General features: G+C 38.0%; 3 protein-coding genes across 3 annotated transcripts; all 3 read right to left on the bottom strand.

Moving 5' to 3' along the window:
• Window positions 1-172: 172 nt before the first annotated feature.
• LOC134819395 (uncharacterized) lies at window positions 173-19525 on the bottom strand. Its single transcript, XM_063829333.1, has 9 exons — window positions 19356-19525; window positions 18600-19253; window positions 18334-18443; window positions 17907-18087; window positions 17599-17735; window positions 17403-17494; window positions 17054-17207; window positions 16758-16851; window positions 173-824 (listed from the first exon to the last, which is right to left on the bottom strand). Exons 2-8 carry the CDS (start codon window positions 18853-18855, stop codon window positions 16846-16848), a joined length of 936 nt encoding a protein of 311 aa, XP_063685403.1. The 5' UTR covers window positions 18856-19253; window positions 19356-19525; the 3' UTR covers window positions 173-824; window positions 16758-16845.
• Window positions 19526-19706: 181 nt separating this feature from the next.
• LOC134819387 (gamma-tubulin complex component 6-like) lies at window positions 19707-24480 on the bottom strand. Its single transcript, XM_063829326.1, has 10 exons — window positions 23097-24480; window positions 22780-22917; window positions 22461-22608; window positions 22267-22330; window positions 21979-22096; window positions 21632-21729; window positions 21315-21379; window positions 20890-21102; window positions 20392-20588; window positions 19707-20254 (listed from the first exon to the last, which is right to left on the bottom strand). The coding sequence occupies exons 2-10, from the start codon at window positions 22898-22900 to the stop codon at window positions 20043-20045; spliced, it is 1236 nt and encodes a 411-aa protein (XP_063685396.1). The 5' UTR covers window positions 22901-22917; window positions 23097-24480; the 3' UTR covers window positions 19707-20042.
• LOC134819404 (uncharacterized) lies at window positions 24278-26102 on the bottom strand. Its single transcript, XM_063829351.1, has 6 exons — window positions 26091-26102; window positions 25810-25923; window positions 25520-25632; window positions 25228-25329; window positions 24921-25104; window positions 24278-24667 (listed from the first exon to the last, which is right to left on the bottom strand). The coding sequence occupies exons 3-6, from the start codon at window positions 25555-25557 to the stop codon at window positions 24278-24280; spliced, it is 714 nt and encodes a 237-aa protein (XP_063685421.1). The 5' UTR covers window positions 25558-25632; window positions 25810-25923; window positions 26091-26102.
• Window positions 26103-26573: the final 471 nt, after the last annotated feature.

The following is a 26573-nucleotide window of genomic DNA, read 5'->3' as shown; positions in this document are numbered from 1 at the left end:
TAATTGTTACTATGTAAAAAGCAGTAATATATCAATAATCGCTCTGTTTTAAAATACCATAGCAAGATTATATTTTCAAAATACAAATACGATTTATTGAACTGCCATAATACATTTATGACATGAATATACCTTATATCTATATAATATCTCACTTCTAAAATGAAACACATGAACGCTTAGCAAATTTAATAAATTACTATAAGTGCACTAAAGATTCTTAGGAAGATAATTGTTACATATTATGATGATCATTCAGAATGTTTCTATGCTAAGATCATGAAAATTGATCAACTATTATAAACAAAATGTACTACATGGTGTTAGAGCATTAAAAGAATGCCATAATAAAAATCGACTAAAAAGATTTTGTATATTGATTAAAAAGTAATATAATGAGTTCGAATGTCTTTAAATAAAAAAGTCTAAAAGTAAAATAATATCTTTCAAATCAAATGAAAAGATACTAAAACAGTTATCGAAAAAAAAGGTTATATAACAGATAACTTAATACATAAAACAGAATCAACAAGACTTATCAGTACTTCGCAGGTCCTGCAAACAAATAAATAAAGTCGCCCCCCCCCCCCCCCCCCAACAAAAACCCCGAAACAACTCATAACAACCCCAACAATCAACATTCGGAGAATAAATTCTATTTCCACTTGTCCACATTAAGTTCAGCCAGGTCCTTGAGTAGGAGCACATCGTTTCTCAGGGGTTGAAGAGGAACTGGTAGTTCTCCCTGTTCCAAGTTCAGGAATTTGAGAGCAGTGTGGAGGGAGGGGAGCAGGTCACCGTGTTTGGTGAGCGCTCTTACCAATCTGAAGTTTAATATTTGATTAATTAATTGTTAATTAATTAAGTAGTTCAAGTTTTAGTTTGGAAATAAATTTAACGGGAAACAGGGTCACCATTTTATAACGTTTTATTTTAAACAATAGAAATGACATGGAGATAATCCTTTCACCCGTTTTCCGAAAAATATTGATCTACTGTACAACTGATCGAACTTTAAATCCACCGCGGTCACGCCATGCACGAGTACTTTTGTGACAATTCTAAGTCTAATTCTATAGTCTATACATGTACATCTGTCTTAGTGTTTACCCTCAATACTACAGTAATACCTAGTCTAAGGATATATCTAAGGATCCATTGGATCTATGCAAAGTTACACATCTGTGTAATGTCTCCTCGATTCACTGACTGAGGATTAAATGAGGAGGGCAAGGGCCAACGGGTCAAGAATATTCTTAGGATACCTTTTCAGTACATCTACATTGTAGTGTACTGTAAACATAGTATTATACTATATACTATACATACGCCTACCACTTAGTATGAATGCCTAAGAATAATCAATGCAAAGAAAGTGTGGGTGGGAAGTGCTCACTGGGCAGATTGCAGTTGTCGCACAATACTGTTAATAATTTCATTATCTACACGAAACATAATGCAAGTAATTGATGAAAAATAAGCCGCAAACGTGGGACCGATTCAGATCACTCTTCTGTAACCTGCTACCTTTCGCTTTCAGCTGTTCGCATAAATCTGATACAATATCATAACTAATAACTATGCAATATGCATGAGTCGTCTCCCCCAATGGATCAACAAGAGGTTATCTTAATTCTTGCTCTTTCTTCGGTACTGACGATGGTGTTACTTGCTATAATCTACGAATTCTGGAAGCAAGGTTACTTCTCAAAGCTGATAAGTCAAGTAAAATCCAGCCTACATTTGTCTTAGCGTTTGCCCTCAATACTACAGTAATACCTAGTCTAAGGAGATAGCTAAGGGTCCGTTGGATCTATGTGTGGATGTTGTGACGACATTATGACGTCACGTGACAACATAATGACGTCACGTGATATGCAAAGTTACACATCTGTGTAATGTCTCCTCGGTTGACTGACTCAGTCGGATGATCGGAAAACGGTGATTGAGGATTAAATGAGGAGGGCCCGGGCCAAAAGAACAAGAATCCTTCAGGATACCTTTTCAGTACATCTACATTGCAGTGTACTGTAAACATAGTATTATACTATACTATACTATACATACGCCTACCACTTAGTATGAATGCCTAAGAATAATCAATGCAAAGAAAGTGTGGATATAAAGTGGTGCTCACTCGACAGATGGCAGTTGTCGCACAATACTGTTAATAATTTCATTATCTACACAAAACACGATGCAAGCAACCGTGGGAACGATCCAGCTCACTCACTTAGAGTCTGCTATATTTCAGCTGTTCGCATAGATCTGATCCTATTTCATAACTGTTCATCAGTCGTATTCCCCAATGGATCAACAAGAGGTTATCTTACTGCTTGCTCTCTCTTCAGTACTGATGATGGTGATGCTTGCTATAATCTACGAATTCTGGAAGCAAGGATACTTCTTAAAACTAATAAATATAGTCGGATCCTGCTGCAGTGTTGGTTTGGCTAGAAGCGGTGATGTTATGGAGGGTATTGGTGATGCCGTTCTTCGGAGCTTATCAATAACAAGGGACTTATTATTTACCAGAACCACTGTGTCATCCCAAACAGCAGAAACGTCTGACACTCCGTAAGACGAAGTGTTACATCATGCTACTAATACTACATCATACATGTCCACGACCTCTTGGCAACTGCAACATCATCAACAGCTGAAGACAATAACATACATTTGTATTTTGAAAGCTCCTGCTAATAAAACCTTTTGTATCATTTATATGCTTCAAGAAACCCTCTCTCCAGCAACACGGTGAGATTCATTTTCATTCTCAAACTCTGCATCGAACAATTTCATACCTCCTGAAATAAAGATGATCTCGACCTCGAACAAGTTCAACTGTTCAGGGCAGAGCTTGATGGCTTTCTGTACAAGTTTCCAAACACTCCTCCTGGCTGCAAGGGGTAAACGGATATTCTCTGTTGAATATACCGTTACCTAATCTAAATGATAATTTGAAAGGTTCTTACATTATTTAATGGTCACTGGTCAGTAAGAAAGTTAACATTATCAGAGACTACCTTAGTATTGTGAAGCCTCTCTATACCTGGCATCTCGGGGGAAACATTAATATTCATGACCGCAAAATCTGTCAAGCGTCTACCCCATATACACCCCATTAGGCTCTTACATGCGCACATTGTGATGGAATGCCGAATTGTTACTCAAGTCGCCACCAAATGCGATATACAGCAGGGTGTCATAATTATTGGCGCATAGAAAATTTTTCGTGAAATTTTTTATTTCAATCAATTATAGCAACAATTTTATGGGACATTAAAATTATTCCATTATTCAGCAATGTAGGAGGGGCATCATGGTGACTTGGACAACTAATTGAGTAGTTAAGTATATTAAGATTAGTAAACATGCTCTGGCATCTTATCTATATAAACTAGAAATTAAGCTACACGGTACGAACTACAATAGATATGCTGGCTTATCTTAGGGAGAGCAGACCGTAAGCAAGATTATGCACCCACCAGGGCTACCTGCATACCCCAATTGTTCTTCTTGGTTTACCAGCTTGTACAACTTTAACTCTGGGGAAAGAAGAGGCCCGGTATATCGAGGTACCCCGGTAAAGAGAGGCCCGGTATATCGAGGTACCCCGGTAAAGAGAGGCTCAGTATAGAGAGAGGTTTGACTGTACCCTTATTCTTGACAGCGATAACCTCCATTTACTGTGCCGATGTAATCCGATATAATATTTACTGCGCCATTCTTCTAAGATAGATCTTCGATTCGTTATAATCGTTAATTGTATTTTACATCGGTTGAGACATAGGCACATAATGCTAGGGACGACTCGCAACTGTTACGTGTGCAGACTGCAGCGGTGCAGCTGCCAAATAAAACATTAACTATTTTGATATGCTACTGTATATAATTTGATTCGAATATGTTCATCGTTTTCTTTTCGAGTTTCAATTTTCCAATTTGAAGCAGCAGATCTCATATTCTTGTCTAGAAATTTTACCTGATCGACATAATGTGACCCATATAACCCCGCTTTCTTGTATTACTATTCCTTGACAATAGACAAGAGTCAAGAGACGAAATTGAGGTCACTTGTAAGTGTACAAATGTACATAGGGGGATGGGGGGGGGGGGAAAAGTCAGTGTGCAAACGTTGGCCTTAATAGCTCAGTCACAAATTTTGGCGACGGAATCCTCGAACAGTATGGTAATTAGTACAGTATGCCATCTGCAAAGCAACAACTCTCAAATATGAAACACGGCGGAGGTATAAGTCCCAACGTTTGCACACTGACTTTTGGCCCCCCTGTAATATCATGCAAAACATGCCGGGCCGCTTCTTTCATGTCCTAAACAGGGTCCGAACAATACTACTTCATTTCCATAGAAAAACGTTTCTTTGTTTCGCAGCGACCGGACAGGGATTCATACAAACACAAATCAACCGTTTAGTGTGGTAGCCGCTGGTGCCCATTGCCACAATGACGTACTGTTTCACTTATACGCCCTTTTCTGCTTATATGTAAGAGACTCAGAGCTGAGAATTGTTTATTAATTTTAATTTATCAGTACCACATCAAGTCAAGCATTGTTTGATTATTATTTATTACTAACGAGTCAATTGTTTGTTTCAGATCATATGTCATCCGATTTGATTACCCAATTCTTAATTGGAGAGATTTACCGTTGTCCTGCCCCAGAGCCTTGAGCCAAAGTGGAGTTAGGGCGAGGGTTATGATGGGAGCTGGGTACAAGGGTAAGGGTAAGAGTAAGGGTAAGGTAAGGGTAAGGTAAGGGTAAGGGTAAGGGTAAGGGTAAGGTAAGGGTAAGGGTAAGGGTAAGGGTAAGGGTAAGGGTAAGGGTAAGGGTAAGGGTAAGGGTCAAGATTACAGTCAAAAAAGTGTTTTAGGGCAGGACGTCATGATTCATGAACCATTAGAAATTTGTCAACAACGAAACTGAAGTTAATAACATAATTGTAAATTGTAAAACACACTTCAATTACAGTGCAAATACGATGAAAACGGGATGTTTTTCATGAAACTACCATCATCTAAGCTGGGCTAGAGTCAACGAAGCCAATCTGGAGCCTTGATAATATCAGCTATCCTTTTTTTCCCGTAGACACACATTGTTAATCCCGACCCGTTCAGTATAAAAACTGACAAACTAGAATTTCTAGACATCACGTCATCATGAAGTCGTCAGAGATATCAGAACTAATGATTGCCATGCTTGTTCTATCAGTTTTACTGGCCGTGCTAGCCTTTCTTGGACAGCGGTTCGGCTGCATGTCAGAATGTACATTCCAACAGTGTTACGAGGCGGAAATCCCCATATTGGAAGAGGAATGCAATGGTGGTATAACTGGCAGTGTGAGTTCAAGCGATGGGTCAGATCCTGATAGTTTTGGAAGCTATCCTGGTGACACTACAAACAACAACATTTCATCTGGCTTAATCGAAATGCATACAGAAGTCTTTTAACGAAAAGGTTCGAAATCAATACTGTCCGCAAGGTATTGCGAACCTAGTAACCTGGTAACCTGGTAACCTGGTAACCTGGTAACCTGGTAACCTGGTAACCGACATTGATACCGAATACTGATGTTTGGAACTAAAACTGTATTGGTTGGTACTCATTAACTGTAAATAAATTAGCTGTGTGCGAAGTATCATCACGACACTAAGTAGCAGTTCAACTGATATGAAGAGTCAACAAAAGGAAACTGTGAAGAATATATGAATAGTCATTCTACAGTTAGAATGGTGAACATTTGTGCGGCAGCAGGTCTATCGTTGGGGATAGTTACTGAAAGAAGGTGTTGATCATGATGCTTTGACAATGTCTATTTTCTGTCATATTATACGATCAAATAGCTAAGTATCCTTGTATCTATTGTTAGAAATGTCTGTGTCGAAAAACATCTTTTTAAGCTCTTTGATGTAATGTTCGAGTGATTCCCTTCACTTGGGTTGCGTTTGAAGAAAAGGTATCTGCTAACAGTTACGCTTTTGTGTGACTGAGCGTGATTTTCATACAGATCTCTAAAACGGTTTTAAGAATCTTTGCATCACCAGGGTTCTCAAAAGTGAAGGTATTATAATAAATTCATTCAGGTCTCTTCCTTTTGGGCCAATCAGATATAAAAACAATATGTTCTCCTTCACAGTTTCTGGTTTAGATGATCATTCGGTAGCTTCCTTAAATATTTGAAATTGCTTAGACCAACTTACCAGGATCTGGGAAGCTCTTGCACCGTCTCATATTCCAAATTATCCGGCGGTTTGACATATGAAGCCATTCCGGTTGTGACACCAAGTTAAGAGTTAGATTGCAGTGAGATTGCAAGGTTATTTATTTAAATGAAGCTGAATATGTATGCTGAAGTGGTAATACTAACAATTTGAATAATTTGATCAAAAATATGATATAAATTTATCTCATGACAATGACATTGTCATCTTTACTCACCAGAATAAATGGAATAATTGATATTACATTATTGTTCTTAGTGCGAGTACTATATTACTTTTTAGTATACTATTTATTACCATTTCGTCAGATTCGTTTTAGCTTTGTTGGAGCTAGTCAATAATTTGTATAATTATTATCGTTGTTGAAATATAATATTGTAGTATATATTATATACCTTAGTCGGTAATATCATGGGGGGTCTAATTTGGTCCTTTTCGGGACAAAGAACCATATTTATAACAGAACAGTCCATATTTTTACCCCCCATAATTTAACCCCCGAGTCAAAGTTTGTGGTCCTTTTGGTATATCAGTCATACATGCTTAACGTTTCTTTCATTCACGTCCAGAAGTATGCTTTCGTTATTATTTGCTGAAATGAAGCTAGTTCTGGTTCAAAAAGTCCGATTTGTCTACTATTCCCCCCATCCTTTCAATTTGAGGGGTTAAGGCCACAGGGGGGGGGGGGGGGGGCACTTTTCTAGTTTGCACATATTTGATAATATCTGCTGGAGACGAACAAAAAGAAAAAAACCGGATCAAAATCTGACCTTGCGTTTCTGAGATATCGCGCGGGATCGCGCGCTAAATTTTGAGGTTTACCTGTAATTAAAAGTTAAACTGGATCTTTAAACGGCTGTAACTTTTTTGACCTTTCGATTCCTTAGTTGAGAAAACCGGCCACTTCCTGATCTTGAGGTTTGGTACAGTGTTTCCTTGGACAATTATCCTCATTTCTGATGCAGCGATTTTTTATTTGACTCGGTTCTCGAATTATGAGGTTAACCATGTCAAAAATTCGGAAAATTTAGCTGGTTAACCTCATAATTCGAGAAACGAGTCAAATAAAAAAAATCGCTGCATCAAATATCTAGATAGTTGTCCAAGGAACCACTGTACCAAATCTCAATAGCAGGGGGTGGCTGGTTTTCTCGACTAAGGAATTGAAAGCCACAAAAGTGTGTTTCGAGATAGATGCAATTTAGTGTTTTCAAAATTTTGAATATTCACTGGAATGTATCTCAGTTCGTTAGTTAGAAATTTGTATACACTTAATAACGTTTGCTTGAATAGACCTGGCCATTCCCTAAATGATTTCAGCCACTTTCAGTAGTTGATGACCTCGTATTGTGAAAAAATGAGGTTAACCAAGACTTCCTGTAAACACTAACTGCTTGAAAGTAGTAAAAATTTGGTTGTTAACCTTGCTTTAGACCATATAACACTGGGATTGGTCTATCAATATATGTAGTAAAATATTTCCACAGTGTAACGATTAATTTTTTGAGGTTAACGTGTATTTGACTGGTCAGATATTCAAAAAAATGAGAGGTTAACCTTATTTTTTAGCCATTTACGGATAAATCTTCTACTAAAATATGGTCAGTTCAAATCACCTTTGTCACGTGATTATAGTCGTAGGATTGTGATACCAATAGATACCTCACTGCGATATTGTGGTACATTACATAAGTAAGAATCGTATGTATATTCCCTACGGTACCAAAATGTGATGGTTAACCTCATTTTTTCATTTTCCCAAGATAAAAGAAAGTCAATCAACACGTCATCTATTAAGAAATGTGTATACCGTAAACTAACGATGAAAATAATAGCTCTATCATTTGATCTATTCTCGCTATATCTAAAAAAGAGGTTAACCTCATTTAATCACGTTTGGAAATTACTTTTTCTGATAATTATGAACCTAAAATTTAGAGTTAACATTTGCTGACCGAAATAACAAAAAATTATGGAGTGTAATAAAATATTTACCTCAATTTTATTAATCTCAATGTTGTATAGTCAATTTTGTGAAAATCGGTTAACCTCAATTATTAAAAAAAGTTAAGCAGCTACAAATATGTGAATAGCAGCAATGTTTTTGTCATCAAAAATTATATTGATTTAGAAAATAATATTTTGGTCGATGTTTTTGACCCCCCCCCCTCTGGCCTTAACAAGATACACAAAATGCTTGATCACTTCGTTATTTCGAATCCGTTTTCCCTGATTGAGCGTCTAGTATGTTCGGAATGAACAAAATAGGTGATTTGTTATCATATGGGCGTGGTTTGAATTATTCGCATTTTGGTATCGGAATCCTCGAGTGAGTAGTTACAGATGCCATCTGAAAAGTTATAAGTCTCAAATATGAAACACGGCGGTGATATAAGACCCAACGTACGTAACGTTACTTTTACCCCCCCCCCCCCCCCCCCCCCTGTATGATTTTAGGCATATTAACTGACGTGCATTTTTTTTAATCAATAAACTTTCAAATTGTTACACAAATACATCATTTTATTTCAAAGAAAATATCGCCGAATGACCTTACATGCCTTGACAAGTGACCGAGTGTAAACAAAATTAGGGACACCGAAACACCAGTTGACCAGTAAACTGGTCATAGCAATTACATCGGGCCCTAAATGCACCTATAAGTGAAGCGATGCTGCAACCAAGGCATGCTAGGTTTATTCCATTGAACTAATAAGGTTACAGCCTAAAATATAAATATGATAAATAACAATGTACCATAAATCATAATTATAATTATGATTTATGGTACATTGTTATTTATAAATAAACACACTTGATTGAACATATTTTATTAATTATACTTTTTATCAATTTATATTTAGATAAATGATTTTAGGCATATTAACTGACGTGCATAATATAGTTGTCTCTATTCTCTGGTGCCATTTGTTATACCCACTGCTTTATCTAAAGTATATAAGAGGTTAAACTAATTCGACCACTTAGCTTGACAGTTGGAGTGAAATTAGGTGATTGTTGTATGTCATAGCGGCGGTATGACCAAATGATTTGTTGTTTGCCACAATTTTGGTATGCATCTAACAGTAGTATCTTAGTAAACACTACCATCTACATATTCTGCCCTCATCTTCTTTTCTATTAGAAATGACATTTACATCAACTTTCGCATCCTGATTGTGTTTGCTCTACTTATTTAACTTGTTTCGCGAAATTTAGTGGCTATTTATAACGGATGGTAGGTTATCTAAACCCGGTCATATTTTGTGTGCAGTTTATCAGCTATCGGGTATGGTTACTGGTTGTAGATTCTTACTGTCATTTGTTATCATCACTACTTAAGTCATATATATTGCGGAGTATTATGAATATTTCTAAATGAATGTTGCATAGTTTATATAAGCAGTAAATATGACAAGAATTAAGAAATACCAAGAAATAACAATTATACCTCAATATTAGAGTAAATAACTGATGACAAAATTTAAGTAAAGTTATGAAATTTTCAATAATAAGATTTACAGTTTTAAAATAACCACAGGGTTAGCAGACATTATGCAAAATGGAACTAAATATACCAAATATAATATAATATGCTTTCACTCATGACAATTTCGGACTTCGTAGCGACCTTATGATTTTTGGCATACCACTTTACATGCATTCAGTAGTCGCTATTCTGTGGTGTCATTCGTTATACCGACAACTAATTTGACCATTTAGCTATTCAGTTGAAGTGAAATTAGGAAGAGAAACGGCCTTCATGCTAAACACTGTTTTAGCTTCACGTATTCTGATAGCCGGAAAATAAATCCATTCGTTGCATCATTTGCATATTATGTTTCTTATTCCCCTTATTGTTTATTATGCTTGACAATTTGTGAGGGCATCTTTTAATTATCCTATGACACTGTAATCCGCGATTTGCATATTGTATAGCGTCAGACACTGTTATTGCCATGCACTTTATACCGCCATGTGATCCACAAAAAGTACACCGTGTATCGTCATATAATACTCTATATATATATGTACATATTGACAATTGAATCTAATTTTATTCAACTTTCCTCCTAAGAAGACATTATGCACTTATTTCAAAGTCTCAAGGATAATAGTAAAAGTTAACTGTCATCAATAATAAATTCAAACAAGGATGCTAAATGCTAATACATATCAGAGGTAATCTGTAACAATGCAGAATACTCGTCGTATTCTTGAGAAAGCTCGTGACAAGCCATGGTATCCAAGGCAACAATCTGAAAAGGTCGTTAGACCACTTATACCTCATGCTATCACGTGAGCCCTTGTTTTCTCACGCTGGTTGTCGATGATACAATCCTCTTTGGCCATGATCCACCAAATTTTAGTACGCTTGTTACGGTCTATTCCCGCCAGTATCCAAGAAGCCAAACCCTTCCGCAGACTGCTTATGACTTGATGGCATAAATGGTATCTTGGATGCAATTAGTGACGACTAGCATTATTGTAACATAGTAAATTGCTGAATTAGAAATCCGCAACATATTTATTCAGCATTATTTCAGTTTACACAATCTTTTATCTGGGTGCCCCGTTTTGGCACTGCAACTTTAGAATCATGGTGTACCCGTGTCAAGATTTCTACTACTAGTCATAAAAATAAATAGCCTTTTTCAGCGCTTTTCATGTCGCAACTCGCATGTCACAAAAATACAGAAATGTTGACCTGTTCCTCGTAATTGTGGATGTTATATATTAATTATTATGTGACTATGTTAGACGGGTGCATTATTTCCAGTTTTATTGAATGTATAGTGTACATTATTCACGATTTATTAACGTATTTACTCTGTAGAGTTTGTTAAGGGTTACATTGTATGTTTTGAATTTATCATTAATCATGATTTATTTTTTGGTATATAAATGACGTGGCCTTATACTGACAGCGATTGACCAATCAGCTTACAAATCCGACTTACTAGAAAATTGTAATCAAAATATCGCTGTCACGTGACAGTCGACAAGTTTCCTTTATCACGTGGCAATACAAACTTGTCACCGTTGTTACCCACGTCAATAAAGCTTTACAGTATCATTGAAACACTAGCCCTCAAAACATACTAGCCTTTTGTCGCGTTAGTCATAGTGAGACGTGACATAACTAAGACAACGTGAAAACAAAAAGGTTTTTCCGGAAATGTCCATAACCTAAAGTTCGGCCAGGACAGCGAGCAGCAAAAACACAATAACATTAATAGGTTAATTATACCAACAATGAATAATATTACACCGGCAACTGCTGAACAAAGGTACCCCATCCTATATGTGTGCCGGATCTTAGCTAGTTGCACAGACTGTCTCGTTCGGGCGTTTACTTAAATCACGTTCAAATCAATATATTTTCATATCAGTTATCTCCACCGATGGACAAACCAGAGATCGTCCTAGTGTTCGCTCTGTCTGGAGCTCTTTTCATAACTATTGCTCTTATACTTCAATCTTGTTGGAAACATTACGGACCAAAGATTTTCGGATCAGATTTGGAGCGTGGGAAAAGAGAAGACGTCAGGGAACGGGTGCATTATTCAACCAGCGCCGCCCATGGTAGTGAACATCCGGTTAGCTCTTTCAATGCAGCAGCTGTGGTCGGTAGACACTAAGGGGGACGAGTTTATATGAAATTTTTACTACTGTAGTTCTTTGGATGGGAAAAAGGACAGGAAGCATCGAGAGTAGTCATGATGTGTGAGTACGAGAGACGAATAGCTACACCGAGTGGTAGGGTCTGAAAGGGTTCTCTGAAGAGGACCCTCTAGATTCAAGACTCTAAGGCATATAGCCGTCGGGTGCCTTCTTATGAGTTTCATAATGAGCAGTGTTGACGACGATCAAAGGAATACTTATTGAGGAAGAGTTATTGGCGATTTTTTCATTTATATTGGAAGGAGAATGACATTGAATTAGCCATATCTTCGATTGATCCGCTGTGCAGTGTGCATGTGCTATATTATGGAAGAACATTTTTCGGATGTTTTTACCTTTACAGAATTTGACATGTACTGGATGTATATAATATCTTAATTATATTATAATATCAATTTATAATTCGATCATTATTATATAACTATATGGTATTAAACAACTTTAACTTTCACTGTCAATTGCCAATTTTTTTGCTAATCCGTTTTTTGTGTGTCCGGCGCCTGTAACTTAGTGGGAAATTTTCAATTAAAAATATTTCCAATAAAAATTATTAAAAATATTTCACACCCTGCCGAGTATATATTAGCTTACTCAAGAATTGAATTGAGTTGTTAATTTATCTGTCCGCACATTAATTTAATTAACCAGTAATACCGTGCCTTAACTCCGTTAACAAAGGGTGTAGTCCAATGAAAATCAGTCACAACAGATATGAACTGAAATGCAATGCCAGGCAACAACCTCATTGTTCCAAGATTAAAGATAATTAAATCATTAGCCAAGCAGTCGGAAATAAAATGCATTTACCATTACATTCAAAGGTAGGTAGATCAAATTAAATTATATTCTAATTACGCTCGGACTCCACATGCCTTAAAGCCAAACAGCGAATAGCGTTTCATACTTTCAATTATCCCGATGGACACACAAAGGAGTAAACCACAATCTAGGAACAAAAGGGCTCGCGACATTCCGACCTGGACATTACTTATTTGTACAGTATCCTGTCCGTTTAACTCATCGTGTATCAGTTGTTTTTTAACCAATGGACGAACCAGAAATATTGCTAATTCTGGCGCTATCGTCTGCAATATTTATCCTTATCAGTCTTATACTGCACACTTGCTGGAAAAAATTTGGACCGAGTATACCGATGCTAGAAGGGTTAGGGAAGGAAGAAAGCCGTCCGGAAAGGAGGTCTAGAGACGAGCGCGGAAGAGATATGTTAGGAAACCCTCGTGACGAGAGGGGGAATCCTGGCAGTTCTTTCAATGCAGCAGCAGTGGTTGCAAGACGATAGGCAGCATACGTTTTTACTTTCAAATATCTGGATAAATTGAGTTGGAAGAACGGGCAAATGGTACTCATTTTCTTGGTCCGGGTAAACTTTGGGAAACCAGAGTATGAATAAAAAGCCACGCAAATACTATCAGATTACAGAGTTGAGTGCAGTTCGAATGTCGCTATGTTTGGGGAGTTGGATACGTCCATTTACCGATCTATTTGTGAGTGTAGGACATAGGGTGGGAGTATTATCAATATCAATATCATAGTTTGAATATTGTCATTTGTTTGAAGATACCAGATCAAGTGATTTTCAATACATTTTTGATCAGTAATCGTTTTATTCCGATGCGCATAACAGATTGAAAGTTACATTAGATTTTAAATGATTAATTTCCATAGCGTCGATTCGGTTGTTTGTTTCTGGTCAACTGAACCATAGATTTAAATTATATACAACGTCTGAAAAGAAATGTAAAAATTTACCCGTTTATTTGGATTTAAAATATGGGGTCGTTCACATATTACGTAATATTACTGCCAGGAGGGGGGGGGGGGGGGGGGGGGGGGGGTTGGGTCTTGATTACGGAGGGGGGGTCAAAGTTGCTAAAATATTGATTACGTAATATGTGAACGATCCCTTTGTGCTGCAATGTGTATTTTTTTTATTTTCCATCAATCATCTCGTCTAGTCTGTTTTCCCTAATCTCACAAGTCAAAAGAACCCTTTTCTTGAGGGAGGATAAGGATGAGTAACTTGTTCATTGCTTCAGATACTTTTTGACATAAAATATCAGAAAATACGCATGATATTAATACAAATAACATTCTTTCAAACAGCATTGCTGTGAAACACTTATCATGTGTATTTTAAAGTAATTTGACACTACTTTCACTGTGTTCCAGTCCTGCATCTCTGGTAAATCTGATCTCCATATTGGCACTGTTTAAAATGTGGTGCCCGTTCAAATAGGCTGTAATAGTCATTAGTCGCTAATAAACACCCGATTCAAATGTAATCTTTCGACTTGCCTTATTCTGTATGCAATATGCATTGTAATTGTATTACCGTTTAAATATGTTTATTGTTTTTAAATTGTGTTCGATCCTAAGTATTCGGAAAGCTTTTCATTGAAAATTCAAACCGTCTGGAGGAGAATAAAGAACTAGATATTGGCATACTGCATATGGCATTCTGTCACCACTTTAGCTAATGACTGAATGACCTATGACCATATCATGCTGCATGATCAGTTACACGGGCTATAAAAGTGGAGCAAAGAGCACAATACTCTTAATTATCCCAACATAGCGCAACAAATTAACTCTTCCCATTCATCTGAACATTTCTGTCGGTAAACATGCTCACTGAGCATTGCTCAATGCTCAGTATATCGTACAACATAATAATAATATTGATATAGCACATATAAATATTTAATATTTATACGAATTTAAGACAATAGAATTATCCCACCGAGACTGCATTCATTCCTATGTCATATTGTCACACAGCCTGAACTTGTATCCAACAGCTATCTTTATTAAAGACTCTATAATTGCGAACATCTCAAACTAAAGACATTCCCAGATCTATCTCCCGCCGCGCACTCGATCCGAACTTTTCAATAAATTTGCCGCACATTAACCAATTTAAGGAAAGAAGGGCATCGCACTTTATGCGACATTTTGCCGCACTTAAACGTTGCCTCTGTCTCAGATCTACGCCCCGATATGACATCTCCCCTGATGGTGCATCCGGAACTGTGGGTGGTTATTGTTCTGTTTTCTGCCGCCTTCTTTCTCATCAACCTCGTCTTCTACTACTGCTGGAAACTTGAACAGCCGAGTCTGTGTTGCGGGGAGAGAGTAGGGATGATGTAGTGAGGGGGGGCAGTATGGAATGTAGCCATGGATATCTTACTGTTCGTACTACTACTCTTAGTAAGGGTGACAGCTAGGTTTGTTCTGAAAACTGTAGCGACTAAACGTGTGCGCTTGGACAATACCAGATTTTTAAGACGGGCCCTCCGCTCCTGATTCATTGGAAATGTTTTGTGAGGATATTTTGTTCTTTAAATTTGTCGGTATTATACAAGTTACGAGCTCTAATTTAAAAGTACACGAGTGTGATGGTAAGCAAGACGAAGTTGAAATCGCTTTCGGCATTTTTGCTTTTCGATTCAATTGATTCCAAAAGCAAAAGATCACATCTCTGTTCTTTTTCTCTCACTATTGCAAGCATCAGTTGTGACCTCAACCGACTTGTTATACCTAATATACACGCTCAGCGGAGGGATGACATGTATTACTATATAGAAACATATATATAAAGATCTCCTATAAGTACAAAACTATGTCATAATGGATTCTCTGACTCTTTTTCAATTGATTAAACGTGTTTAACTTGAGCGGATGCTTGTTACCTATGTAACATATGTTGTATGGACCAGCAAATGATTTATCTTCTCAAGTTTACTGTCATTTAATCTTATATTAGTTTTGTACGTGCATACTGAATACGATCACTTTTTAAAGGTTTCCTGATATTTGAATAGTACATATTGTTGGAGCGAACAGAGCGTCGGAGCATACGCTAATTTACACATCATTTGTCAACAGAAATTTTGCGTTGCTTTTCGAACCTTATCGTAACAACATTCATTTTGATCTGAAGTAAATCGGACAACATTTGTCGTTATCAGAAATGGGTTTAGAAGGACTAGCTATGACAGTCGGGGTTATTATCGGCGTGATATTCCTGCTCATCATAATATGTGCCTGCTGTTGTGGAATGTGTTGTGCTAAAAGTACCACTACTCACCACCACGGTGCCATGCGAATAGGAAGTGGCAGATCTCGTTTCAAACACCGAACTGTTGTCGAGGATTACAATGGACACCAAGTTTACCCTGCCAATCCGCACCCTGGCGGGTACACAGGAGCTACGTACCCAGTATCAGGGGATTACCTACAACCTCCACAACCTCCACAACCTGCACAACCTGCACAACCTGCACAACCTGCTTACAACTACCAGCCTCATTCACTCTGGGCTCAGCAGCCTGCTTTTAACCCTGCCTTTAATGAGCCCTCTCTTCCCGGACAACCAATCAGTATGTCCGAATATCCTTCAACTACACATCGAGAACATTATAAGAAGCATAGAAGGCATGGATCAGGTGGCAGTGGAGGCAGTGGTGGCAGTGGTGGTAGCTGAATACCCACTGGATGTTGATACAAATACTGTTAATCCCAGCTCGTCGATAGGACGAGTCAACGTTCAGCCGTGTTGAGATCATTTGAAAACATTACGAAAACAAAAGGATGTGGACTGTGGAGTGTGGACAGATTCTGAATCCTAATAGGACTCAATAGCTCACTTGGTTTGAGAGTGATAAATTTTAATCCTTATGTTCTCGGATTGTGGATATTCATGGTATTTGTCCATCCATATTTTACGTTTTACATATTTTATTGAAATTGATGTAACTGTTTTGTGTTTACTCATGCAATTGTTTTGTAAATAAACATTTTCATTCTAACCTGCACAAAATGAGCTGAAGTCTGCAGGATTCTGACGTGTTCCCTTCGTAGTACTCCTCCTTTAACTTTCTGATTACCGGCATAGCAATCAATCCTACAATATTTAATATTTAATTATTTGTTTACTTAGTCCTAAACAGTAACTAACACTTTTGTTTTGGGATGAGTTAGCGCATTGCTGATTTAGTATATAATTGTATGTAGATTGCCGATTGAATCTAACGAGAATCTGTCCGTATGAAAATCAACTATAAGTTAACAATCGCACGACAGCATCTTAATGTGTAATTACCAACCTTCATAACTAGACAAGAATCTATGCCATGAGCCAGAGATCTCAATATTTTGGTGGTATCTGTCTCGTATATCTTGATCGCCAGAGACTCCAAAAGAAGTAGTCGCTCTTCTGTATCTGGAGAGATAAACACTCCCTGGAATCCATTGTTCTGTCTGGATATATGGGGAAAATTTGAAAGTATTGTCGATACGAATCCGAAGACGTTTAAATTTAAAGTAAAACTGTCTATATATATATAATATATCTAGATATAATTATAATATCGTCGAGTTGTGATCATGAATATATATTCGAGATAATTTTTTGAAATTTAAACGAAACAAAGACTGTTACTCCTTAGTACTTACTCAAGAAGAAGTTTGGATATTTTAATGGGGCAGGCCTTTGTGGCAGGGTTGTGATGGTAGAAGTATGAAGCCGTCAAGTGGCCCTCCATCAGCTGAGGGGGTAAATAGTTTGTAATTTGCGAAAAGCTGAACTTTTGGTCTGGATTTTGGGCGAACAGGTGATTGAAATTGAAACTGAAATTAAAATTGAAGATACCTGTTTGATGGTAAAAGCGAACGAAGAAGCATTTGAACAGTCGTGTTTACTAAAACTGATAACAACGGCGTCGCTACCACATTGTAGGGCGTTTGACACTGCAAGACGGCTCTCGTCCACGGTGTCCACGGTCAAGCCTAGTTCGGAGAGTATAAGAAATAGGCTGTGTTAAGTTCATAAAGGTTTGGCTTAAAGCTTATTCAGTGTACCCAAAACACAAATTTACCTATGTATCGTAAAATGTTGTATGTATCTTAAAAACTTTTAATCAACAAAAGTTTGTGTTAACCCCTGTAATTTTCACGTACCTGCGTAGATCCTAACGGAACCCTGCGCGGCCTTGACAACATTAACAAGACTCATAGTGCTACAATCCTGAGTAACAAGGCCCTGAACCCCCGAGGAGTGGAGGTCGTGGTAGTAGGAGGGCCGCACTGAGGGTATTGGGGAGGGACAGAACGCTAAAAAGTCTATGTCAGTGAACTGCGCCTGAGGAGAAAGTGGTGATATTACAGTCGAAATTATAATTAAGGAAAAGTTGTTTTATTTTAGAAAAACAACTCTTGTATTGGAAATGTACGATAGCATAAAAAGTTATATTAGTAGACTTTGCTTCCTCCAAATCTGGTTACTCCTTTAATAGCTTTGGAGACTGATTTACCTATTCTTGTCGAATCTTGAATGATATTCAAAACAGTTTCCTAAATGTCCACCTAATAAATTTACTCTCCGTACCTTGCAAATACTGCGTCTTGTCTTCTTATACGGGCTCTTGACATAGGATACACACATGGAGGGGTCTATCTGTATCTCCATATCTTCGGGTTCTGGGTAGTCTGCCAGCTCTGAAAGTTTATTATTGAGAGCAATCCAATTAATTACACTACTTGATTTACACTGTACAATAATAATAAACATTGTATAACACTCCGAATCATGTCAAGATGGAGAATAGATTAAAATCTATTATGTAGCTCAATAATATTTAGATTTAGAAATACCTTCGTGGATTGTCTGAGGAAAGTTATTTCCACTTCCGGTTACAATAGGCCTGGTCCTGTTGGCTCTCCCGGACCTTTCGCCAGCCTGATCAATCCTGGTTGACGAATGGATCGGACCCCCATTTCCTTCGCTTGACATCCTCCTTCCCGAATTACCAATCTGGCCGCCCCGGATGTGTTTAGCCAGGAGTTCATTGTACAGTTTTCGGTTCTTGTCGTTGACTGGTCCCGGTGTATCCCCCTTGGCAACAAGCATATCCCGGACTTCTTTGTTGGAAAGACTCTCGATATTGATATGGTTGTGGTTGGTTGGTTTGAGTGGTGTACGTTATTTAATCTTAGGTGTACTGATACGAGGATTCCTGGTAGCACTGGGGGGCTCAGGAAGGGACTCAATGTCCACTGGTGGTGAGGTACTCACTGGGCTTAGCTTTTCGGGGCTTGAATCATCCACAAGCTCCAGTTTACCTTTTCTTTTAGACGCCCTCGCTCCGAGAGATTTTCCTTTAGTTTCGGGTCTGGCTGGAGTGGATTGAAATGAAGGTCTCAGTGGAGGATTATCGGTGGTTTTATTCTCTTTAGGGGCAACTTGTCCGTTGCGATATTTCTCCAGTTGTCTCTCGTATAAAGTTCTCGTTGACGGCATAACTGGACCTGGGATATTATCATGATAATCCTCCCAAGACAGGGACTGGGATGTGATATCGGTTACATCGATCAGACAATAATACTTGAAAACATGCTCTTTTTCCCTACCGGGTATTTCACCGAAGTCCTCCAAACATTTTCTGAGTTGTTTGTTTGTTAGGTCGGCGACTGGCACCTCCGTTACAATCAGTTCCAGATTCATCGAACTTGGACTTTTTGTGGTCCGTGATAGAAGCAGTGCTGCCAATAGTTTGTCTTCGTTTAGACATTGTATTTCTAGGAGGAGGAAATCGTTGATATCTACATATCTATCGCAAACATTCGACAAGAATGCAATAGCTTTTGACCGTTGGGTAGCTTTTGAAATTAGTCGTCTTTAGAATTTTATAATCCATCCGAAGTTTGAATCAATAAGCAATATTATTTCGATGACAAACAATGATAAAAACGACAAAACTTACTCAAAATACCAAATCTAAAAAATTGTAATTCATAAATACTTAAATAATCATACATAATAATACATAACACATAATATATATACATAATAATCATTAAAATAGCAGTTGCAATCTTTAAAAAGTCAAAAGAATTTGCAAAAAACCCTACAAAGCCCATGAGATAAAAATAGGTATTTACCTAGCCCAACTGTTACCAAATCTAACAACAATCCATCAAAATTCTACCTGCCGAAACATTTAAGCTTAAGTCAATTCTCTCAATGTTCGTATTTTGTTTGCTATCAGTTAATATTTTAGAATGTAACATGTGACTTAAAATTTCACTGCCACGCAATCATACGACACTCCTAGAAGCTAAATTAGTATTAGGACTGCTAAGAGAGTTTGTGAGTTTAGCTTTGCTCCCACTCCCCAGCAGGTTAAGACCTGCCATGCTGCGTCTCTTTACTATTGTGTTGCTGGACTGGTAGTAATGGTTGAAGTCTAGTCGCAGCATGAACTCGTCAATGTACGGTTTGTAGCCGGAGTTGTTCGAACTTTCAGCCACTGAAATATCGGGTGGTTAATGAGTTTCTTGATTATTTTGTACTGTCGAAGTCATGTTGAACTGTTGACAACAACCGAAAAAATAAAAATATTGGGTATAATCCTCAAATAACAGCGGAATCATTGCAGCTACAAACCTTTCAAAATAAAAACAGCCTGCTTGGTAAAGTCATCGTGTCTCTGAATTATCTTTTCAAAATGAGGATGTGTCACAAGTCCCTGAACGTCCGTGGAGAATTTTGCACTTTCCAGGAGCCTTACAAACAAGGTCACATGTTTGAAGATCTTTAGTATTATGTCGTGTGGAGCTCTCGTGCTCTCGCCCAGAAGTAATCTGTTTATCAGGAGCGGTTTTAAATTTGCAATACTAATGTAAGTGGGTTGTTACGACAAAAAGCCATTTAAAAAAATATTTGGAAGGTTTTAGGATTATTTTGATACCAAGCAACATCGCATCTAACTTAAACTATGAAGTAACCAAAATTAACCTCTCCAGAGCGTTGTTGAGGTATTCTCCGTGAGCGTTACCTGGTTACCTGGTTACCTGGTTACCTGGTTTACCTGGTATACCTGGTTACCTGGGTACCTGGGTTACCTTGTATCTTAACTTAAACTATGAAGTAACCAAAATTAACCTCTCAAGAGCGTTGTTGAGGTAATTCTCGTGAGCGTCCTGTAACTGTGAAACACTGCTGGCCCCCTTAAGCTCAGCCTGGAGCTCGTGCCAGGAAATGTTGTGTAGCTGGTGAGTCATGTAGATCTGGACCGCGTGCAGACATTGGGATACTTCGTAGCGGCACACTTGTAAACGTCGGATTTGGGGCGATGTGCCCTTTTGGTCCACCGAACTGAGTAGTGGTGTTATCAGGTCGGAATTTGGAGTGGAAAAAGAAGCACATTGTTGTATGGCATGTGTATTATTGAAGGGTACAACGTGTGTGAGCAGTGCTGAAATGTACGGCGTCGTGCACGAAGTCGGAATTATAAAATATATAGAAATTTCAATCATGAATTGTAGGCGAACAGCTTACAGCGTCTGACAATATACAAAGTTACCTACCCTAATCGAAACCATATCTTTTCCAGCATAACAGCCGTGCTTGAGTTGAAGGAGGAACTTGATATCTGAAAATTATGTTGTAAAATTTACGATTGAAGCCTGAAAGATGTTTTTTTTGCAGATTGCTATTTGGATTAACAAGTATATTTGGATACTGGTGGGGAGGTGAATGGTGATTTTTGACACGTGACATTGATTAACCTGTCAACTTGATGCACCGAATAATTAAAACAAAGATTTGCTGTCACGTGCCAAAACAAATGTAGTTCCCACCAGTATCCAGATATTAACTATCGTTTTACAGTTTGAAGAGTTACCTCGTTGTACTTGTACAAGCTGTTGTCAGTAATGATGATGTTGCTGGGCCACTCAACATCGTATCTCAATACCAAGCAGTTAAGGACATCCCCGGACACTAGGAAATAAACCACGTGAATTTGATGATTGATACGATGAGCCGCGCAAGGCGCGTTTTATGTTTCTGCTCGAGTCAACAATTTCACTTTAAGAACAAAAATGTATTCGCGCGTTACAAGATCAGTAAAGGAATCCCTCCAAGTTTAGGCCAATTGGGACAATCCAAAAACATGGTTTTGAGTGCTTTTTCGATAGCTCAAATTTTCTAAAGCTTTACGGAAACAAGCGAGATGCTAAGGGACCGAACCTTGATTTCTAACACCTTCCAGTAACAAGTGGTTGTTGATTTTTGAGCACTCCATTGCTTCGTGAAGAACAGCGTTTAGTTTAGCAGGGGAACTCATTAGATCCATTCCACTGTCAATCTAAATAAATGCTTTACGTGATAAGAACACCTAGCAGAACGATCCTTCGTGTGTCATAGTTTACTGATATTTTAATATCTGGAAGTAAGAACGGATAGCAGAATTTGAACTTACGTACGTTTTGTATTGTGCTTCACACTGCTTTAAAAAATTGACCGTGCCGTACATACCATTTTAAAGATTCCTTTTGATAGTGAGTCACCAAACATTCCATCACTCATACAAAGATAAGATCTGAAATTAAGGAATGTGATGTTGCCTGACTTAAATTAACCTAAACTGTGAAGCAAAATTTACGGATAGAATAACAATCATAAGCTGGACAGTGGACAGTGAACATCCGTACAAGGCAAGTTTATCCTACCTCAAAGCGTCAAAGTGATAGTTTATCTTCAATTCATCTACAAAGTATCTAACAGCTGCAGCGTTGACCAGGTCTGTCTGGAGCAGTAACGGTTGAAGAAGCAGCCTTCGTAATGTTATCTCTAAAGTTCTGTACATTTCTACCTCGTCTGAAACAATAAACACTTGTAAATTAATCCTCGATGATAAACAAGTTGTCACTTGTCAGTATTATATTCCTTTAACAGGCTTTAATAGGCTTTATCGATACTTGTAATTAAATCTTTAAATACTCATCATGACGATTTCGATGCAGACAACCTTAGCTAAAAATCGTGTACCTTCGTCAAATGTTTCTTCAGCAACGTAATATTTAGTTAGACGATCGGTCATGATGTTTGGGTTGGGACCTGTTTCCAACTCTGGATACGCAAGCTGTATCGGCTGTACTTGATAATCCATGTCGATACCAGAGTCATCTGAAGTTGAGAAGTTGATGAGGATATATTATATTATATATGTTATCAAATATTAGTAAGTCAAGAGTTGCAAGTAATTAAGTAATTAGCTAATTAGATATTTGAGAATCATGAGTTTGAATACTACTTGGCGGATCGTAGAAACTGTGATTATCAAAATATAATATTGACAAACTCACCGCTGATGGAAATTTGGGAAATTTTTTGATCATTTCTGATTCCTCATTCAGTTTAGTCTGGGGCTGACCATACAAGATCTCTCTCATCCTATCCACCTTACTTTTCACATCTTTAACAGATGGAGTTGGTGTCACACTTTCTTCTGTTATCTCAGTTTCTGTTTCTGTTTCATAATCACCAGGTTTCGCCGAGCCGTAGCCGGATGTTGACTCCTCACCGTATAGGAGCTCCTTCATTTGTCCAGCAGGTTCATTTGAAGCAACAATATGATCGTTAGATTGGGAATTATTAGAATAAAAAATGTCTTTCATTTCACTTCCCTCACTATCAAGCCTGGACAATGGATCTTTTAAATTAGAATCATCACTATTACCAGACTCTGGCCCAGAATAAAGAATATTTTTCATATCAGTTCCTTCACTATCAAGTCTTGATAGAGGCTGCTTCGAATTTGGATGATCTATTTCATCAGGCTCTGATTTTCCGTACAAAACGTCTTTCATTTCACTGCCTTCACTGTCTAGTCTTGATAAGGGCTTCTTCAATTCCGAGTCATCACTTTTATCATCAGATGTTGATTCCTCTCCATAAAGGAGCCCCTTCATTTGTCCAGCAGGTTCATTTGAAGCAACAATGTGATCGTTAGATTGGGAATTATTCGAATACAAAATGTCTTTCATTTCACTTCCCTCACTATCAAGCCTGGACAATGGATCCTTCTTATTCGAATCATACGGTTTTACCTGAACTCTGGCAAGAATAAAGAATATTTTTCATTTCAGTTCCTTCGCTGTCAAGTCTTGATAGAGGCTCCTTAGATTTTGGATGTTCAGTTTTATCAGTCTCTGATTTTCCGTACAAAACGTCTTTCATTTGCCCATCGGGTTCATGCTTTGATGTCACGTGATGCTCTGGAATCGATTCACCTTTTCCAGAATACAAAACATTCTTCATATCACTTCCTTCACTATTAAGTCGAGATAAGGGCTCCTTAGAATTTGAAACCTCAGTTTCATCGGTATCCGATTTGCATGGATTTCCAGGACTCACGGTAAACGAAATTTCAGAATCATTATCAGAAGCATCAAAATTCCCGATATCATTACCATTATCATTCACACTACTAGAAATGCTTATATCTTGAAGCTTCACAGCCTCATCATTTTCGTCGGAATGATGTTTAATATTTGATGTTGATAGGTTGATCCCAAGTTTTTCTAGTTTTAGAACCAGCATCAATTAACACAGTCTCACTAATAAAGTCTGTATTATCAGAAGTCTGAGAAAGTGTTGGTGAAGTCTCAGGGTTTGAAACAGTCCCAAGGTCAGACTGCGTGCCTTGTCCTTGAACATCCGACTGAATAACCTGACTTCCACTCGGCCTGTTTTCTTCCAGTTTTTGTCGCAGTTCTGTGTTAAGATGGCTGGCTTCCAACATGAGGTGAGCTCGACGAAGTCTGTTTAATTTCATCCTCTGTATCCTCCAGAGACTACGTCTTTCTTCACGAGCTTTCTCTCTGGTTAGTGAGCCGTAGTATTCTTCTAGCTGGGCTCGCATTTTTCCTACCAACTGCAAGGAGAATATTGTAAATTTGGCGGAGGGGGCTTTTATTACTGTAATTAGCAGTTAATAATTTTTTATCTGAATAATAATCTATAAGCCATGTAGCCCTAGGACCACTCAAACTTTAATCACGCTTCTTTTTAAAACACACAAGTTTATTTACAGTTACACCAGGATACATTTACAAGCTACGGTACATCAGGTACATTTACAGCTACAGGTACATCAGGTACATTTACAGATACATCAGGTACACCACCTCGTATTGCTCAGTTTGATTCCTCTCAATCCTCTCCGTTTCCTCCTTCTTCTCAGCCTCCAACATAGCCGCTCTCTGTTCTGCTCTGTCTAACATCTGCTCTTGTAACCGCTGCAGTTCTTGTTTCTTGTTGGAGACAGCACTGGCACGCAGCGCTCCTGCTTCCGCCATTATCATCCCTATCCTGAGGAGTGAAGAGTGAGGAGTGAAGAATTTATGCAAATATCAGTTCGTTGCCTGCCAACTTGCTGTCCCGTAATTACATGTTTCTAGTTTTAAAAGGAATTAATTAAGAATTACAAGATACCTTCTTCTAGCATCGTCCTTTGCGGCGGCAAGCTTCGCTATTCTACGATCTTCCTCTTCTCGTTTCTTCATGTCCCTCACGACAGCTTGTGTGTTTAATTCCCTATAGATAAACGTTTGTTTATCGTTATTAAATGTATATGCATTATACACACCAAAGATCTAATCAAAAGTGAGTGAATTCCAAAATAGATCTTCGTAGCTAGTACTGTAGAACAAACTAACATACGCCTCAAGGTGTAGAAAAATGGCCCCACAAATTTCAACACCCAACAAAGAAGTTGACTGCTCACCTCTCAACAGCATCTTGATAAGATTCCCACTTCTTCATGTTCAGTGTTATGTTATGGTCATTAAACGTCAGTTGTAATTTCGGGGGCCGTATCTTTGATACACTAAGCGGGTGCTGAAAGATTTGTTAAAATTAGAGTTATCTGGATCAAAAAAAATTAGAACACAAGGTTTTACTAAGTGAGCTAGTGGCTCACTCTATATCTGATCCAACGACGACAATCATGGCACAGACAGGTCGCAGGATAATTCAAATTAATTCAGATAATTGAGAGAAACAATTAAAACTGCCATCGGGAACACATAGCCGGAAGAGGTTGATTAGTTTGCCTGTGTTGACAAGTTGCTCCCTTAACTCCTCCAGGAATCCCGGCAATTTCACTTCTTCTCGCTCCGTGTACGCGTACTGAAACATAGACAACTTGTGTTATTATATCTGTACAAGTATGTGAATTAGAAGTCTTGCAAAGAAAGCAAGTTCTACTGGTAGGCATTTAAACGTCACTTTATAATTTCACTTACTTTGTTCATGGTAATTATCCGTTAAATATTTGGTAAAAACGTTGTACATACCTGCCAGAAGAGATAGTCTCTTTGTTATCCACTCGATGATGTGATCGACAACATTAAACCTCGTCCGTCGTCACTAGACCCGTCCCTCACACAGCCACAGCTCCAAAAACCTGAACAAAATTAATTGGTAACAAGGACTGACAAGATAATATATATTAGTGTTCCTGAAATCCAATGTTCGCTTCAACGACTGCAACTACTGCTTCTATAACTGCGTTTATAATTATTGAAGCTGTGTTTATAACTATGTTTATAACTTACTTGACATAAAGGCGCCAAAAGCAGACGTTATTAATGACAGCATGATACTTGTAGTTAGGGGGTGGCTATTACTTGACATAAGGCGCAAAAGGCAGCACGTATTAAAGCCAGCATTTTCTTGTAGTAGGGGGGGCTACTTAACTTGACATTAAGGCGCAAAGCAGCCGTATTAAAGACTGCATTATCTTGTAGTAGGGGAGGCTACTTACTAGACATAAGGCG

Source organism: Bolinopsis microptera, chromosome 8 (assembly GCF_026151205.1).
Source record: "Bolinopsis microptera isolate Bmic1 chromosome 8, MBARI_Bmic_1.0, whole genome shotgun sequence".
In the NCBI taxonomy this organism is placed as follows: Eukaryota; Metazoa; Ctenophora; class Tentaculata; order Lobata; family Bolinopsidae; genus Bolinopsis; species Bolinopsis microptera.
The sequence above is the reverse complement of the archived record's forward strand: the minus strand, read 5'-3'. Positions and strand labels throughout refer to the sequence as shown.

Coding starts and splice junctions, on each gene's coding strand:
- LOC134819395 (XM_063829333.1), bottom strand. CDS start 18,855: ATGCTTGTTGCCAAGGGGGATACACCGGGACCAGTCAACGACAAGAAC. Junction 18,088..18,333: donor CAAGACGCAGTATTTGCAAG/GTACGGAGAGTA, acceptor CTTTCTCCTCAG/GCGCAGTTCACTGACATAGA. Junction 17,495..17,598: donor TCGCTTTTACCATCAAACAG/GTATCTTCAATT, acceptor TTACCCCCTCAG/CTGATGGAGGGCCACTTGAC.
- LOC134819404 (XM_063829351.1), bottom strand. CDS start 25,557: ATGAAGAAGTGGGAATCTTATCAAGATGCTGTTGAGAG. Junction 25,105..25,227: donor AAGGACGATGCTAGAAGAAG/GTATCTTGTAAT, acceptor TTCACTCCTCAG/GATAGGGATGATAATGGCGG. Junction 24,668..24,920: donor ATCAAACTGAGCAATACGAG/GTGGTGTACCTG, acceptor TTCTCCTTGCAG/TTGGTAGGAAAAATGCGAGC.
- LOC134819387 (XM_063829326.1), bottom strand. CDS start 22,900: ATGGATTATCAAGTACAGCCGATACAGCTTGCGTATCCAGAGTTGGAA. Junction 22,331..22,460: donor TATCACTTTGACGCTTTGAG/GTAGGATAAACT, acceptor CCTTAATTTCAG/ATCTTATCTTTGTATGAGTG. Junction 21,380..21,631: donor GCTTGTACAAGTACAACGAG/GTAACTCTTCAA, acceptor CATAATTTTCAG/ATATCAAGTTCCTCCTTCAA.